This window comes from Musa acuminata, chromosome BXJ2-3, assembly GCF_036884655.1.
Source record: "Musa acuminata AAA Group cultivar baxijiao chromosome BXJ2-3, Cavendish_Baxijiao_AAA, whole genome shotgun sequence".
NCBI classification, from domain to species: domain Eukaryota; kingdom Viridiplantae; phylum Streptophyta; class Magnoliopsida; order Zingiberales; family Musaceae; genus Musa; species Musa acuminata.
In genome coordinates, this window is record NC_088340.1 from 2,511,230 (window position 1) to 2,529,663 (window position 18,434).

General features: G+C 39.2%; 1 protein-coding gene and 1 pseudogene across 1 annotated transcript; one reads left to right on the forward strand and one right to left on the reverse strand.

Moving 5' to 3' along the window:
• Nucleotides 1–495: 495 nt before the first annotated feature.
• LOC103976985 (ADP,ATP carrier protein 1, mitochondrial-like) lies at nucleotides 496–7,502 on the forward strand (annotated as a pseudogene).
• Nucleotides 6,186–16,358, reverse strand: LOC103976986 (glycerophosphodiester phosphodiesterase GDPDL3). The gene is made up of 9 exons (XM_009392365.3): nucleotides 15,782–16,358; nucleotides 13,906–14,199; nucleotides 11,534–11,649; nucleotides 10,924–11,425; nucleotides 9,386–9,421; nucleotides 9,007–9,291; nucleotides 7,531–7,670; nucleotides 6,808–7,288; nucleotides 6,186–6,657 (listed from the first exon to the last, which is right to left on the reverse strand). Exons 1-9 carry the CDS (start codon nucleotides 15,891–15,893, stop codon nucleotides 6,359–6,361), a joined length of 2,265 nt encoding a protein of 754 aa, XP_009390640.2. The 5' UTR covers nucleotides 15,894–16,358; the 3' UTR covers nucleotides 6,186–6,358.
• Nucleotides 16,359–18,434: the final 2,076 nt, after the last annotated feature.

The window sequence follows — 18,434 nt, forward strand, 5'->3', positions numbered from 1 at the left end:
TTCAAGTCTCAACCAACTCAAATCTCGTGCCAGGGGACCGACCAGCAACCATCATTGTGGCTTAACTTACAAGATAATGACCCCATAACGCATGCAAGATCTTGATGTCCTTAATCATTCACCAACAAGCAAACAAAGGAAATCATGGATATAGACAGTCGACAAGAATCAATGTATGGGGTAGTCACGAAGAAGTGGCTGAAGTCATACATGCCTTCTCTCTTCAGAAACAGGGGAGTCTGATTTTTCTTAAAATCATCGTTGTCACGCCGTCAGCATAACTGAAGCAAAATCTTCCTTTGCGACGCTCAGATACCATTAATGTGCTGACGATTCAACTCATCAAAGAAAGAAGAGAAAAATGCCACAAATTCAACATGCTTATCAGGAACCTTACGAGCCATTTCTGTTTGTGGGCTAACATGGCTTGGCACGACCAATAAATGTGGCCGATGAACAGAGAGGCCTTTAACTTGAGCCCATGAAAGCTCAGGAACCAACCAATACTCTGCTTCCTACCTCTCCCAGAACCACTTCCGCCACCGCCGCCCGGTCTTTCCAAAAGCCGCTTGTAGCGGACTTTAGGAGATGAGGACTGGTGTTGGGTTCTGCGGACATCACAAAGATGACGCCTTTAGCTCTTTTTCGTTTTTGGGAGAGTGATTTCAGCAGCTCGCCGGCAGGCCATAATGACGTGTTTATGGCCACTATATTTCAGACTGTAGATTTCACACAGGCAAATGAACAACAAGCTAGAGATCGTTGCACGAAGTTGTGCAGCGAGAATGATGCAATTCTGCCGAGTTTTGCTTCATTCATCGGATTCTCGTGTATGCTAATTATCGCCAGTGAATTCTCAGATCTCGACGACCTAAACGCTGGTAGCATTTACTGTGGCTGGTTACAGACGAGGCGTCTTGGAATCGTCATACTGGTGATCACTTGTTCTTGAAGGCTCCGCCTCTTTCTACGCACTTTATTGTTCTTCGTTTAGTTGCGAATTTAACCTCAGCCACCATCTTTTGTCTATCGACTCCATCTCTCTCACGCCTCTGCTTCCGTTCATGACTATGGCAACAATAGCAACGATGATGATAGCCGACGAACTTGAAGAAGGTTGGAGACAATTGGTTGGCGTTTTGACAGCATCGTTGCCATCGAACAACTTCCGTCGTACGCTTGTGGAGTCTTATACCTGCGCTGTGGTTGGCGAGGAAGCAGGGCACCGATGTGTGGGACCCACCCCCACTCCTCTCACAGTGTAGGAAAGACGGTCCCACTCGATCGGAACTTTACAAACTCAGTCGCCGACTCGCCTCCCTTGCGAAGGTGGAAGAGGCGGAGAGAACGCGGGAGGGAGGTACAGACGCAGGGACGCCTCCGAAGGTAATCTCCTCAGATCTTACACTACGTCGTCGATTCCGTGGGTTTTTCATCCTCTTTCTTTTCGTCGATTCCTTAGCGGGGTCTTCTTTTCTTTTTCTTTTTCTCGTGCGAGCAATCGATTGTCGATGCCAGCATCTCTTCCTCTGATTTCGATTGCCGAGATCATGTGTTTCTTCTTCAATTTCTTCTGTTTAGTCTATCTATTATCATTTGGGGTAGGTGTAGGTCTTGGATCCGAACAAAGATGGACGGTAATCTTCCATGTTTTACATATAGATCTGTGTTACGACCAATTGGGTCCCCCTTCATAGGTATTTCTAAAAAGAAGAAAGGGAATTGAAAAGGGTGGGTTTCAATGTAGATCTGGGTTCAAAGGCCATTTCTTGGTTTGTAGCTCCATCGTGTCTCATCAGCTTTTGTGAATACGTTGAGATCGTAAAGTTGATGCTTTCTGTGCGGATCTCCTTAAAGAAGCTGAAGTTGTTAGGCTTGATAGTCCTGGCCTTGGGATCTCACAGCTAAAAAATCTTCTGCGGTCCCTGATCTTTGCGAAAAATTTCAATCGAACTTTCTGATGCATCTTGATTTCATTACACGTTGAATCTATCTCTCGACGGTAATAGGCAACTCATATTTGATATCTGGTCGATTTGTGGGACTACTATAAGGTTTTCTTTACCCTTTTCTTCACACTCTCAGGCCCATGGACATCAATAAATCATGCTTATCTTATAAATATAAAGTTGTTAGGATTGCAAATTTGTTTCTTGATAAATCATGCTCGCATAGAACTCATTGCTTTTTCGGTTGTTCATAATCCCTTGCGAGGTATTTCTAATCACAACACCAGAATATTTGGGAAGCCTTTTTTTATTTTTGACTGTATTAAATGGGAGAAATATATTGCCCTACCATGTTTTGGAAATATAATTTTTATGCTTTTTCATGCCTTATGTAATTCTGTGACGGAACACTAAGAATTCTTCTCATTTTATAAATAAAATGGTTGCTCTATTAGTCTATATTTAATATGTCTCCATTATCAGTTGCTGAAAACTAAGATAGTTTTGTTGTCTAGGACTATTTGTGAGCAAGCCATGGCCGATCAGGTCAATTACCCAACTGTCGTTCAGAAGGTCACCAGCCAATTCCATCTCAGATCACAGTTCTCTCAAGATTTACAGGCTAGAAACTACAATTTCTGTAGCCTCCTGGTATGAGAGCCGCCTCACATCTGGAAATTATGTCAGTTGGGGGTTTCAGAAACAACTGATGCGGTTCTCTGCTGGTACTTAGGATGTTCCTGCAGTCACAACTGTGTGGAGAAAGGGTTTGCATGCTTTGCTATCGATTTCCTTGTGGGTGGTGTTTCTGCTGCGGTTTCAGAGACTGCTGCTGCACCCATTGAACGTGTGAAGCTACTGATACAGAACCAGGATGAGATGATTAAGACTGGTCGCCTCTCTGAACCTTACAAAGGAATTACAGGCTGCTTTGCCCATGCAATTAAGGATGAAGGGACTTTGTCACTATTGGAGAGGAAACAATGCAAATGTTATTCGTTACTTTCCCACTCAGGTGAGTTTTTCTACTTGCATAGATGTTCTCTTGTATTTTAAATTCGGTAGAATGTTCTCTAGAAAACCTGGTATAATGTAAATTTAGCACCACCATGGATTGACAAAATGACATGCATGTGATTTCAAATCTGAGTGTAGAGCTTGGCTTGTGACTGTATTTTCTGTATTCCTAATTCATCATGGATGTTTTAGTCATAGAAGTTAACTCGAGTTTACTCTGTATGATCAGAATCTCCTTCTGCTCTGCCTAGCTGCCTCTTGTTTTCTGTGTTTTACTGATCAAACTTGAGAGAAAACTTGGTTAAGTTGAGCAAAAGTGTATTATGAAAATTGATATACATTGTGTGACCACTTGACTAGATGATTTATTTATGATGAAATGTCATTTTTCTGATTATCTGAAGTAAGGATTCAACTGATGGTGACACCTTTTCTTTTAGCCAGTGGATTGGTATGCATCATGCTGCTGGCATGGCACAGTAACCAATGAAACCACAATAACAGGCTTGTCTATGGGAGGGGGTTGGTGGACAAGTGTAGTATAACTAATGATGTAGGTATATATCATCTAACCTGGCTCCAGCTTTCCCTCTTTTTCTTCCACCCTACTACAGTCTTCACAATGTGTCAGTGACATGGACCGACATGGAGAGGCAGAAACGGAAACAAAGACTTGGGCCTCTGATTTATGGATTGTGAACCAGCATTCACTCCTTCTCTTGGCCTTCTTCTCTGTCAATTGTCTCAGGCAACATGCAACAGCAACAAGAATGAAACTTCCATGTATGAAACCCAAAGAAAAGAAAAGACTTTATCTCTGTAATACAATGTGTCTTTCCTTTTTAGGATGTAATTGTGATTTTATGTTCTAAGTAAAAAATGATCGGACCAGACCAGTGCGGTTCAATATTAAATGGCCCAGTTCTGATACTCATGATTTCGGGTTTTTGAAACCAAAGGGCTTGAGAATTCTCAGCTGATATGCTGACAACTCAATGAACTGTAGACTTTTACTGTAGATTGTCAGTATGATGGACAATAACAGCACCACGGACACCCATGTCTGTCGAAACTCTTGCTGCATGGATTGGGCTTTTTTTTGTACACTCTATATGATCTTCATATCTCTCAGTATCTCCATCAGCATTATAATGTATTGTGAACTTTTGGCACCAGTTAGTTGAGGTAACTATCGAATAATTATTCTGCTGAATACCTTTTTCCTCTTCTGTATTCTAGATGTGACTCTTGGCACAATTGAATGTTTGAGATGAATCAGTTCATTATTAATGTGAGATGAGCCATATCGAATTAGAAATACTTGGCGACACTTCTATTTTATGAAGAAGAAAATATATGGTGGCCCCTCGGAATGTCAATGAACACTGCTTTTTTATGGTGTCAAATGACACAAGGAAATACATGGCATACCTCAGACAGTTGCAAAGTTGCATAAAGCCTTAGTTTTCCTAGTTTCTTTTTTCCCTCATAATGGTTATTAATTGTCATATCTGATGAACATATGTCATGTTATTCAGCCTTCAATCAGAAAGAGGAGCACATTGTTTGTGGAAGGACTTTATGCAATATAATATTAATTTATTAATAACTGTTGGATGCAATGTTTATAACTTTTGGATGTAACAATTTGATGTTATATGTGTCTTTTGTAAAAATGCTGTGTTTGCTTACCAAATCTTAATGCTTGTCAGGCACTGAACTTTGCATTCAATGATTACTTTAAGAGGATGTTTAATTTCAAGAAAGACAAAGATGGATACTGGAAATGGTTTGCAGGCAATCTTGCATCAGGTGGTGCTGCTGGTGCTTCTTTCTTGCTCTTTGTGTATTCTCTGGACTATACCCTGACACATTTGGCAAATGGTGCAAAAGCAGCAATGAAGGGAGGGGAAAGGCAATTTAATGGCCTTATAGATGACTATCGCAAGACCCTAAATTCAGATGGTATATTTTGGAATGTATGATTCTCTGAAGCCAGTACTCCTTACAGGGAAGCTGCAGGTTTGTTTTTCTTGCTCTATCAGCAAACTTACTCTATTGTGCTTTCTAGATAAATCTTGAGAGTAGCAAGTTCTCAGTTGATCAATTGGTTTTTTTTTCCTTGTAAATATCAAATTATAGTGAGTGGTCTTCAGTTGGGTTTTTGGCTATTTGCTGTCCTTGTTCTTTAAAGGACACAAGCATTTAACATTATCTGCTGCATCTGTCAACTTGGCCTTTTTTTGATTAGTATCTCATTCTGCAGAATGGTGCTGGACTTGCATCCTATCCCATCCACTGTTAGGAGAAGAATGATGATGACCTCTGGAGAAGCTGTCAAGCATTAGAGCTCTTTCCATGTTTCAAGGGTGCGGGTGCTAATATTTTGAAGATTTTGAAGAACGAGGGTCCTAGGTCATTGTTCAAGGGTGCTGGTGCTAATATTCTCCGTGCAATCGCTGGTACTGGTGTGCTTGCTGGTTATGACAAGCTCCAGCTGCTCATCTTCGGAAAGAAGTTTGGCTCTGGTGGTGCCTAAAGATACACAATCAAATATCATAGGCAATGATAACAGGTATCGTTTTTTTTTTCTCAGGAGACATGCATACGTTTTGCATGAAATTTGGGGACTTCAAATAATGTTCCAGATAGGAAGATTCTCCCTGTATTTTTTTTTTTTTTGTGGAGGCCTGTTCTCCGAAACTTTAATTATTGTCAAGTAGCTAGCAAGGCTCTGTGCACAAATGAAGAGTGACTTGCACAGTACTCAACAGACCTTTTCCGTTTGAGCAACATTAATTGTCAAAAGGTGAGATTAATCCCTGCTGTTGGGTTGCTATCATGTCCATTGTTCTGTTCATTCAAATGATATGCTTTGTTTATATTTTTGTAGAGGAAGGGTATAAAGAGAGTTGTTCTAGCTGAGGAACAAAGGGCCGCTGAGCATTGATGCGCAAAGAGGATTCAATTTCATTTCTTCAGATGGCTTAGAACGATGACAAAGCTCAATCGCACGAGGTTGCAATCCGCATACAGGATCGTGTTTGCCACCAAGTAATAAATTCTAACTTTTCCTATAATCTACTTCCTGTGTGGATTTGTTTCTTTCTCCGGAAATGGATAGAAAAACTTTCTGCTGCAAAAATGTTAATTAGATTCTAGTCAAATCCATCAATTATGGGTGCTGCATATCCATGCAAACAGATGTTTTGTGTGAAATGAGGAAAAGGTTGTTCCAATTCACCTGCACAATGCTACATGTGAAGTGTTTACATGATAAGAGTAGATATGAGTAGAATGAACACAAGGATGAATCCCAGAAGTAGGATTAAGTCGAAAAGAAGAACAAAGGAAGCAGAATAATCACATCAGTAGCTGGGCTCCCCCATGACTCACACAAGCAGGTGTATAACAGAGAGCATTACCATTGGAAGAGCAAGTAACAACGATGCGATCTGTTGTTGCCCACTCGAAGGTGAAGGTGCCTTTGGAGGAGGGGCCTCAGCTCCCACTGAACCCTTGGGTGTAACCTGTGGGAAAGGCGGCTCTACCACATCAGAGGCGTTCAGTACCGGCATCGGAGCCTGGGCTGGTGGCAGCGCGTCAGGAGCCATCAACGGTAACAGTTGGCCGGCATCGATAGGAAGCATATAGTTGGGTTTCTTACTTCCCAACTTGCTACACGAATTTCCTGCACAATGTAGAGCACCATACAGTTTCAGTTCCTTCTAAAACCAAACCAAAGGCATGATAGGCAAAGCAGAAATAGAAATCATCAAAGATCTAAAGCTTTTATGACATATGGTGGTGAACATGCTGAAGGTTGGTGCTGGATCCGTACTTTTGTAACGACTAGCTGTCCCTGGGAAGTCTGTGATGATCCCATCCACTCCGGCTCCGACAACATACGCATTGATCTCGACGGTGCCATCTGAGAGGAAGTCCCATGGTTGAGACACAAACTCATTCCGAAGCACATAAACATACACGTCAAGGCCCGCAGCGTGCAACTTGGGGACCAGATCTGTTGTTTTGGTTGTGAACAGTTTGTTGACAGCATAAATGGATTCCTTTAGTAGTGCCACAGCATCAGCAAATGCTTCGATATCCTTTACCGAGGAAGCAATAGCATCACCAACGACCTCATCGATTTTGTAGACAAGCTTATACTCGGTTAGCTGCTTGAACTTCACCAGCACAGAGCTGTCAGTTGACTGAATCATTACTTTTGAAGGAGTTTTGTTATAGCCCACATCATTTAGAGTAGAAATGACAGCATCTACTACATCAATTCTTAATTGCTCAGCCATAAACACTGCATTCTGTAACCAAACAAAACAACAAATGCCTGGTAAGTCTCTAGCCAATCCTTGATTGAGATAGGACACGCTGATTCCATCCTAAGTACTGGTGAAGATAACTAGGTGAAAAAAATGGAAACTTTGAAGCTTGATCTATACCTCATTTGGTCTATAATGCCATGTAGTTTGTAATGATATTTTATATATTCATTTATTAGCTGAAACTTTGATGGTACATATCTGTGACATTAATTCATACTCACCTCTATGCTGATCAAAACTCCAGACACAGACTTGTTTGCCAATGCCAAAAAATCAGATAATTTTGTGAAATTCCCACTATTTTTGTTTCGTGGATTCCGCTCCAAAGGATACAGATGATAGAATGGCTGTGAGATTATTGCTGCAAAATGCAAAATGCAAGTTGATCATTCATATTTCGTTGCTACGAAGAAGGAAGGAACAAAGTTGAGAGTCAAAGCATGATACAAAAGCTTCAAATTAAAGATAAAGGTAGCAATACAATTCACGACACAACCAGAGATAAAAGAACAAAATGAAGAAAGGAGAACATTATAAGACTCAAAGCATTTGTAAGTACTCATAAACTAGTATCCAGCTTGCCCTAGATGATAGTACATGATAATAACTTCAGAAATAATTAAGGCATTACCACTTCTCAATGTAGATATCTGTATCAGACAGTTGTCATTACGCTAACTATTTATATGGTACAAGAATGAGTAAATCAATGTTAAATTTATTTGCATTTGCAAGACCATTAAAAGATCTAGGACAAACTAATGAATGAAAATTAACATCTATGTCTCTTTGTAAAGGCCAAGGAGAAATACGTTAAAACAATGAGTAGCCAGACAAAGGTTCATTACATTTTCTAATTCAGAAGAAGCTAATGTAACTGTAAACCAACATAATTCAACTTTAGCATCACTCCCTATGTTTTGGATCATATGGGTGTGTTCACAATGCTGAAAAAATAACTACAAGCTTTACTATATATGCACTCATAAATGTTTCTGTCTGAATTGACAAATCGGCGCAAATAAAATTGCAGGAACTGGAAGAGGAGAAAATAAAAACCAAGTCGAAGCATGGGGATCATAATAAGTTCACTTTGATAAAATTACTCATATTAAAGAAAGAAAATCTAGAATTATTTTATGCATGTAAATTCAGAATATTTGCATTCTAGTTTCCTTCTTTAAGATGAAATTTTGAATATGAAAGAAACGATCATGAATAATAACTAGCATTACCTATATACTTGTATATGCAAAATCTTAAGAAGATAGGTGTATGCCTTTATCTTAAGAAGATACATGTATGCCTTTAATCATGAATGTTGCTGTCATGTTGTATTTCCTGATGCTGTATGCCTTCAAACTAACTATACTAAAATCAATTTTGAGAAAACTGAGAGGGCTGTTCTTTAATTTACATCATACAGGTCAATTATGCTGAGACTGGCACATGCCATGCTTTAAGAGGCATTCCTCCATATAACAACACTTGCAAGTACCTTGATGACTGAAAAAGTGAAGGAAATTAAAGACTATCAGAACTAAATGTGATGTGCATATCTGCCTAGGGAAGAAATAGCAATTGCTGAGGTACAAACAAATGTGATTCCTAAAAATCAAGCTATCAAATTGTATTGCAACTCTTTGGTTTTTTAAGTCACTGTTAAAATGTAAGAGGAGGAAGAGATATCAACTCACGTTTCAACTTTTGAATTTCATTCCATGTGAGATTGAATGTAAATATGCCAGTAGTTCTCTTAAGTTTAGGTATATCGGAAAACCGGGAATTATAGGGTGACTTTGTGACTGTAGTATCCTCTATGAGATCTACTGAACTCATGCATATGAGAATTCTATCTTGTGTTACTTGAACAGGACAATCGATTACATCTGCACCATCTTCAACTGCTTTATTGTAAGCCAGATCAGTGCAATCTGGATAGTCTCCACTGGCTCCATTGTTTGAGATGATTAATGGTTTTCCTGAAGTACAGAAGGAAAATAAAAGATTGAGAAGATCCACCATAAGTGGCAGTTGTACCTAAGGCAAATATGTTCTAGAAGTAAGTCAGCATACCATCAACCCTGCTTTTATTTAACCGAGAAAAACAACCTGCAAGAGGTAATAACTATGTTAATAAATACATACTCATGTTATGAGTTGTTACAGTGTCGAAATGACCATACAGTAGAAGATAAGTCTCTGATCGAGAAGCAGATATCAGATTATAGTAGGTGTATGCACTTGTTCGCATCCGGAAAAGTTATTTCATACAATATCAGGATTTATGGGCACAAATTTCTGCAAACATACATCCAAGGAGAAGCCTAATTATATTCGATTGGTTTCATTTGCTTATGGAGTTCACAAAACAAGCAATATAGAAAATACTTTATCAGTGGAATAGATAATAGACAGTGCTGTAATTAGTTCTCAGTTGACTTCCATTTCTAAGCGTCAAAATAGAAGCCTTTGATCTCCAGTGCTGTTAGTTCAAGTCAGACAAATTCACGACAAGCTAAAGTTCAATTTCCTGATTCTGACATTGGTGATTAATGGTACACAGTATATGCACTTGAACCATAAACTTTTTATGTTCTAATTCTCCAGCCAGGTAAAATCCGAGTCACATCATGGGGAGAGGCTTTGCCCCTGACAATTACCTTCGATTCAATCAACTGTGAACATTTGAAACTTCTTCCTGTTCAATAGTTTCTCTTTGACTACGTCCCTTTCCACAGACAACCAGTGTAACTGCAAACAGGAAAGTAGCATCTAACTTCCAAATGGCTCAGCCTGAGGGGACTTTGCCATCGACATTTTTCACATGTACCTCTCAATGATAGATGCAGGAAAGTAACCCTGAAATCATGATCATAGGCATGAACAATGGAATCAATGGTATTTGTGTCAACATCATTGATCCCAACAGTAACAAATTGTTATTTCTTGATGGAAGGAGTAATTTTCTCATTTGACAGGAAGCGGAGGAATATCTTGAAATAGATTGTGTGTATCTTGTTTTTGTTTTGAACTGAACATTGTTCGAAGAGGTAGTATACCAATTAATCCCACTTGAATCCAATAGTGATATTTCCATTTATTATGACATTATGTTTACCCCAAGTGTCAGACATTACAACTACTTGTTGTTGTTGTTGTTAACATTATGGTTATCTACACATTTACTGCATCTAGAATTAAATTCCATATAGACTATGTTCCTGGACAGCCAAATCTTATAACAGAAATTAATCCTTATCCACAGGACAAGCCACAGTATATGTAAAAGGATTAGGAATGTTCGGTGGTCCGACTAACTTGAAGACGGTCTTTACTTTTATACCTAAAGTGAAGCTGAAGCAACAGATAATTTGTACCATTAATTCTTCTATATTAACAAGCAATTTTTGTGATATCTGTTTAACTAATCAGAAGTCAGTCAGTGCCAATAAGAACACCTAGATCAAACTATGATCACAGGACATACATGACAGCTTACAGTAAAAGGCATGACAATACTTTTAACTTCAGAGGGGAGACAGAAGATGATTTTCTGTAAAGCAGTACTTATTTGATGATTTCTTCAGGTTGAAAGAAAGAAAAAAGGTTACCTATTGCCTCTGAGGGAGTTATAGGGAAGTCTGTCACCACCCCATCAACTGAGAATAAACCATTGTCGATAAAAGACAGACACTCAGTTAGTGGATCATAGCTATAGTTGTAGCTGAAAAGGTTATCGTTTGCAAAATCTGCTGCATAGATCTCCAACCGAGCTTTATGAGCATCGGTGACAATAGATGTGTAGGGTAACAAATAATTGTCAGGTGTAACTGGCCAAATGTAACTCTTTGGTACAAGAATTCCAGAAGCAAAGGTCCTAATCAACTTGAGATTATTCAACAGTAAACGATATGTTCGATTCGTAGAGGGTTCTTTAATGCCTTTGTCAAGAAAGCGGAAAATGAGCTTTGTCTTGGTGTTGTTAAAACTTGGTGCTATCTTCCTAAGGAAAGCTAACTCTGGCGAGGACAGATAGTTCACAGTGACGCGCTTTGTTAGAGAAAGTACGTACTTTCTCATGTTCAAATTATGCTGGGTATAGAAAGCATCATGCTGCATAAAGGAATATCCAAAACCAAAGAAGTTAGGTGGATATAACTATTTGCGAACTTCTAAATATTGACAGACAAACAAATTCCACCAACAATAAAGTACGCCTACCTGTATATTTAACCAAAGGGAAGAAGGCTGAACTTGTGTCACCACATCATCTACAGAAAGTATGGGTAATCCAGCAGAGTCGAATCTGTATGTTCGAGAATAAATTGCTTGTGTCACTGCTCAAGATGTAACAAATGATTAGTATATGATTGATCATAAATATAAAACAAAATGTATATTTTGTTATTGTCTAATCTTTATTTGAAAGAACACTTTCTATTAGGAAATAAACTATTACAGTTTAATTCAAATAATGTAATACTATTTCTTTTCTATGCAAAGGTAAATTAAAATTAAAATTGTCTAATAAGAGGGCTAATGATTTTGGATACCAAAATTAAAATTTGTCCACGAATATATTTTGAAATGTAAAGGTATTAAGGACATCCGAATATTTGGCATTACTCATTATCATGTCAGTAAGGTACATGATAAAGGAGGAGAAAGCAAGGTTCACAGGATCACCTCCCGGACTCTCCCATGAGCATGTTAAAATGGTTCCCCACCTGAGGAAATGAACCATTTGGTGGCAATGGTTAGACAATGGGTTCATCAACAGCTGAACACCACTGAAATCCTTAAAATAATTAATACTCCTATTTTGAATACAGGATCCAACTATCTAATACTATCACATTGCTCTCTAAAATTTCTACAACAGTAAATTATTGTGTACTTGATGCCTCGGCAACAGAGCATCTAAAGAACATGGGCTGCAAAGTCATCCTGGATGGTGGTTGAAATACACAAGAATCCGGAACAAAAATACTAAAAGATGACAAGATATATCATAAGGCATGTAAAAGATGAATTTAGCAACTAGGAACCACCGAGATTGATGCAGCATGGTGTAATGTAGATATAGATTAAATTCAGGTTGAGTTTATGTTCCTGTTCTAGTGGGATTAATTTCTACAAAAAGGACTACTAGTGAATAGTTTGTGTTTAAAAACAAGAGAGAAGGTAGATCAGGCTTTTCTCCACATTCCCGAGGATATGCCCCTCTCTTTGCTATTCTCACTATCTTTTGTTACTCTCTGATCTCTCCTCTATTCTCATAGTACTTGCAGTGAATCTCAGGTTCTTTGTCTTTTTCACAATAAACATAGATCTATTGGTCACACTTATTCAGATTCTACGCCAAACACTGTTGCTAGATTACAATAGATTGCTACGAGTTTGCTTCTACTTATTTTATTGCGGCAAAATCTAAATCTAGTAATCTTATGTGAAGTTCTTTCCTTGTAGAGGTCTGAGCAATTCCAGAAGCCCATATCAGACAGATAATGACAGATATGGCATGACATGCTAGGTATTTCTCAACATATTACCGCCTTAGCATCACTGCCTAATCTCTCAATCAGTCCTGTCTTAATAATCAGTAGAGAAATTAACCTACTTTCTATATTGGAAACCCACTGGAAAATTCTTAATGACAAGTTGGGTAATTTAAATTTTATGGTAATCAACATCCGTAGAGAGTTAGACATTCTCCAGCATCCTGCTGTGCTGTGCTGTGCTTCTCTACTTCCTATGCAGAACAAGATCCTAAAGAAGAGTTGGTTGTTGAAGAATCCATAAAAGGATATAAATCAACAGCAGACTGATGAAGAAGTTCTACAGCACAAGAAAGATGAAGAACAATCAACTGACGCCAAGCCACAATTGGGGCAGACCATCACTAGGGACAAAAGATCTCTCTCCTTGTTGATCAGACGATGATATGAGATGAATCAGGGCACCCTGAACAAATTGTACATGACTAGTTGATGGTTGATCAAACTAATTGTTGGTAGGCAGTGGATTTTGTCATATTGCAGGGTGACTAGATCAGAAATTGCCAAAAATCTTCTGTATCAAATTACATGTGGATTTTTATCCTTGCTTATGTTGTTTTTCTGGTAAATTGTGATTGGTAAAGGATCTCCAATTTTGCTTCGTCATGGCACTGTAAGAAATTCCCAAAAAAAAATAAAGTTTGCCTGGAAGTCTTGCAGAAGAATGTGTATCTTATGACTGAAAGAAGAAGTGCAGAGGCTTTCTTCTATAGTTTTCACTATCTACTCTCGAACTATAGTCTCCCTCTAATATAGTATCTGCTACCAAATTCAGATTGTTTATCTTCATTGACATTAAATTTAATCTGCTTGACAATATTTAATGAGCTCCTGCAGCATTTGGTATTGTTGGGATCCTCAAACCTATTTAAAATATTAATGATTTAACCATTGGAGGACAACAGGGCCAAACAGGAAAAAATGAAAAATGTGACCAATGGCTAAGCAAGTTTGCAAACTTTTGACTGTACAGCAAAATTATCTTTGACTAATATAGAAAAACACAACTCTAAAATCATCATCTTTTATACTTACAAGTAACCGGTGCTAAATCACTTATGCTATAGTCCACAGAGAACCAGCCTGATGTATTCGCACCATTAACCATGTAAGTCTTCTTCCCCTTATCAAAGTAATATTGGATGGTGGTGCAATTGTCTAACTTTATGTCTGGAAGACAAATTCCAACGCTATCTTTTGTCAGTCGCACATCACACCATAAAGTGGTATCATTTGCACTGAAAAGTGAGACAGATTTGTAGGCATAGTAACTGGAATCGGGAAACAATCCTGAGAAGCCTCCCTTAGCTATTATTGCAGGAGAGTTACCTGTAATATAATAACATTTGTAGCATTCAGGATGGTGCAGAAAATTATAAGGCATCGAACATCATAGATAAAACTGTAATTCAATGCCTTCCAATAAAAACAAAACTATAGGTTATACTTGGAGAATATAAACAAGGTAAATGAATTGCAGAGAACAAAATTCCATTAAGAGTTGTGTAAGCAGGAATGCTGATAAAACAGAGAAATACAAGACTAAACCTGATACCACATGCAATTCGTTTGAAATCACTTTGTCACACAGAAACAAATAACTATGATGAGTCATTTCCAAAGAGAATGACGCAAAGCAATTTATGAAAGATCCCATGTTTATGCCTATACCTCCTTGAAACTTTTTCCTGGACAAGGCCATTTTCACCAATATACTATATTTTGATCATCAATTTTCTGCAAGCATAGATCATATTTCACTATGTATTGGACCCTCTTCTTTTTCAGCCATCAACAGTCCAAATTGAAGGTAACATCCTCAACATGTTAATCCTTCAAACTTAATTTCTTAGTATCCATGCATGATCTCAAATTCTCAATCACTCTTTGATATGGCTAAACAATTATGATAACCATATACAATCCTCACAAATTTGTGCAAAGTACACATTAAATATTGGCAGAAACCGATTGGATTCTCATATTAGACTCATCGAATCATGAATATTCTGGAGGTTGTAGACCATAGTGCATGTGCAAAGATAATTGCTACTCGCTCAATAGTGTTTCTTAAGTATAATTCTAAGCTTTGCAAGATTCACCGATCAGTACTAGTACTTGACTGAAATTCTCTTTGGATCTTCGTCCATACCTCCTAATTGGCAAAGGTAAAGGAAATATTAGCAGCTAGAGACAAAATATAAAGTACTAAGTACCCCAATCGGCATTCGGGGTGATCAATTGAAATGTCACACTCCACCTCCAGATGTCATAGATATGTTTATATATCCCCAGTTAAGCAAACAACCACCTAAACTCTTGGTTGAGCATCTAGGAAATAAAAAGAACTCAGAATAATTTTAGGTTAAAAACTATCTTTCAAGTTTGAAAACAGCATCAGACTCTGCAAAACTTTAGATTTCTGATAAGCTCCAAAATTTTTTATCCCGTTAAATTCCTAGAAGAAGCTTCCTGTTATCGAACTTGATACAAAATCTTATAAACACGAATCACCGGCTTTACATGAAGATGAAATGTCTGGAGCAAATACCAAGTGAAAACAGAACTAACAAAGAACAAAAGATGCAGCTCCAAGCCACCCAGTAGCTATTTACAGGACAAGAATTTGGAGGGGATCCACCTTAAACATGGCATTTATTTTCCAAAAATACTAATTTCCAGATTAAAAAAATGATGAAATGTTTCAAGAAAGAGAGCGAAACAAAAAATAAAGCCTTTTTTTATTTTTTTTTCTAGGAACAATATTGATGTGGGTAAAAACGAAACAGAACTTTCCCCGAACGCCGCCACCTGAAATCAAGCCCACCCAATAACCCAGATGGCAAGCTCCTACCTTTCTTTCCCAAGAACCAAGAAGAAAGAAAGAGTAGGAATGAGAAAGAGAGGGTACCGCTCAGCGTCCGCCAAGCCGATGAAGTCTTGGCAGTGGTGAGACCCAACTGCAGCCACAGGAAAGCCAGGAGGAAGGAGGAGACGTCCCCTCCGTGGATCCTCTTCCCCATTGCCCCCAAGCAAGAACAAATCCAAGTCGAGCTCGCACCCACGCGCCCCCGACGGAGACAGACGGCCAAGAGACCGAACCGGGGCTGGCTTCTCGTCGACAACGGAAGAATCAACAACTGCAACGCTGGTGGCACGTGGAAGGGCGCAGGAGGAGATAGGGAGCGAACGGCGGCGAGGACGCGAGTGGTGATATGCGATTATATATTAGGATGTAGGATCGGCCAAGTCGGTCTTCTCACACGAAGAAAGTTTCAACCTTTCCTTTGTTTGATTCTTCCTTATAAATATATGATTTATATTCCATTGTATTATCTACCGCCTACATTCGTTCATCGCCATTCCGCATCAAAGTCGAAACCTTGTGCTTCCTTTTCCTCTGTATTCATATGTATAAAGTCTCTTCTGAGTCGGACATTAGCACAAGTGGCGAAGGGATGATTGCGACTGGCGGCGGAGGATTGGAACTCAACCATGGCAGGACAAAGACAGCTCGGTGTTCGACTATCGGACACACAGACTTGTTCATATCCGATATCCTGCTTAGAGAGAGAGAGAGAGAGAGAGAGAGAGAGAGAGAGAGAGGGGGGGGGTGTTGCTCCTGGTGCTTCCGGCTCTGGTGTAAGGAACCAGGACAGGTGACGTGACGTGTTCGAAGTGGATGGAAGAAGGGTGAGAGAGGCTTGATTCCCACGAATATGGATCCAATGGGCTGTGTATGACTTGGAAATCTTAATCGTAAGGAGTGTGTTTTGTCGCTATATAATTGCTGTTGGAGAGTCTGCGTCCGGTGTTTGATGAACTGTTGCTGCTGTAATATCAACTTCGGTTTACATTAGATTTGGATGTATTTTGGTGTGTTCTTGTTGAACCAGTCTAAATTTTATCTCTTCACACCTGTTGGGTCCATCTCAAGTCAAGTCTTCCTGTCTTTATTTCTAGGATATCTTCTGTGGTCTATTCAAGAAGAAAGCACGCGTGATGGCGTGCTGGTCTGTTCCCAATTGAATTAGTCTAAGCTTTATTTGTATGCACTCATCGACACGAACACAGTTCATCCTTTTAGAGCCAGACCGGTCTGTCTTTGCTTTGCTCTGGAGGTAGCAGCATTCCAAGCCACAATTTAACACCCTGTTCCACGAAAGAAGAGGTTGTTGTCCTGCATCATCGATCGAGATTTTTATTTCCCCTCCATCGAGGTTCACTCATCCAAGCACTTTGGTTGGCCGTCGATATTGAGGTTGTTTGCATCACGGATAAAATGAGTAGCATCGATTGATATTGACGCAAATGCAAAGCGACGTCAGAGTAACGTCAGTTCAATTATTATTGTCAATTTTTTTTCTCATTTCTCATCATCACTTTCTTTCTCTCCGTAAGAAATTATAGAAGTCCCTCAAACTTCACCTCCAAAATTTTATCCCATCTATCTCCAAGAATATTCTCGAGATCTATCATAATCATTATTAAACCGTCGTCACTATTGCAATCGTCATTCGTCTTATTTGTCGATATTCGGATCGACATCGATAAGATCAATCATAACATCATTCTCTTTGACCATCGATATAACAATCATCTATAGCCCTCAACGATATTATCATTCATCATCGATTGACTAAAAAGTTTTACTTAGAATATAATAAAAAATATATTTAAAATTATTTTTTTTATCAATTATTTTTATATAATTTCTATATGTATTATATGTTATATAATATTTCATAACTATATAAATTAATCTGCTTGAAATAACTCTGCATTTAATATTCTATAACAAACAGCATTCCCACAACTGCGTGAGCTAAACATCAGCCATGGTCGTCTTGTTCCGGTCGTGCCCAGCTGGGCAGCGCCGGAACATGACAAAGAACTAAACTCGCATAGGAAGAAGAAAGATCAGAATTCATGCCACCGGAGAAATAACCTTTCCGTTCACTCATGATTCAAAGTGCCAGCACCAGTACGCAATCTTCTGGGTCACATTACAAAAAGGAGTGGTCTCCACGACAACCTGATAGTGTTCACCAATTCTAAGTCGCACCGGTCATCGCCCCCACATAGAAGGAAAGCCACATCTGTCATATCAGCTGGTGGTTGGCGCCATCTCTCAGGCTCCCGTGGCCACACCCAGCATGGTGGGGAAGGAGGACCTGTACCTGACGTCCACGTGGGTCCCGACCATGGTTGGCCTCTCGCGCTCTCTTCCGGCTCAGGCGAGAGAAGAAGCTGGCGCTCGACCGAATGCCGCGTACAGGTCGTCGGGCGGAGGAACACGGAAGGAGCCATTAATTTGGTGGGTTTTCCTCCCTCTTGAATTTTGGACTTCCAACGAGCGCGTCTCTGCGAACCTATTTCTTTCGCATCACTTGATCCGCATTCAACTACATCAGATCCAATACCCGGAAAATTTCCATCGAATCCGAATCGCTGAAACGTAGCCACTCGAACCCGAATCCGAACCCCGTTACGGCCACAAGTTCCACCATCGAACGAAGGAACAATCTCAAAGCTTGGATTGCAAGGAGATCACGTATTCTGTA

Coding starts and splice junctions, on each gene's coding strand:
- LOC103976986 (XM_009392365.3), bottom strand. CDS start 15,893: ATGGGGAAGAGGATCCACGGAGGGGACGTCTCCTCCTTCCTCCTGGCT. Junction 11,426..11,533: donor CCCTTTGGTTAAATATACAG/GTAGGCGTACTT, acceptor TCCTTTATGCAG/CATGATGCTTTCTATACCCA. Junction 7,289..7,530: donor GAGTTTTGATCAGCATAGAG/GTGAGTATGAAT, acceptor GTTTGGTTACAG/AATGCAGTGTTTATGGCTGA.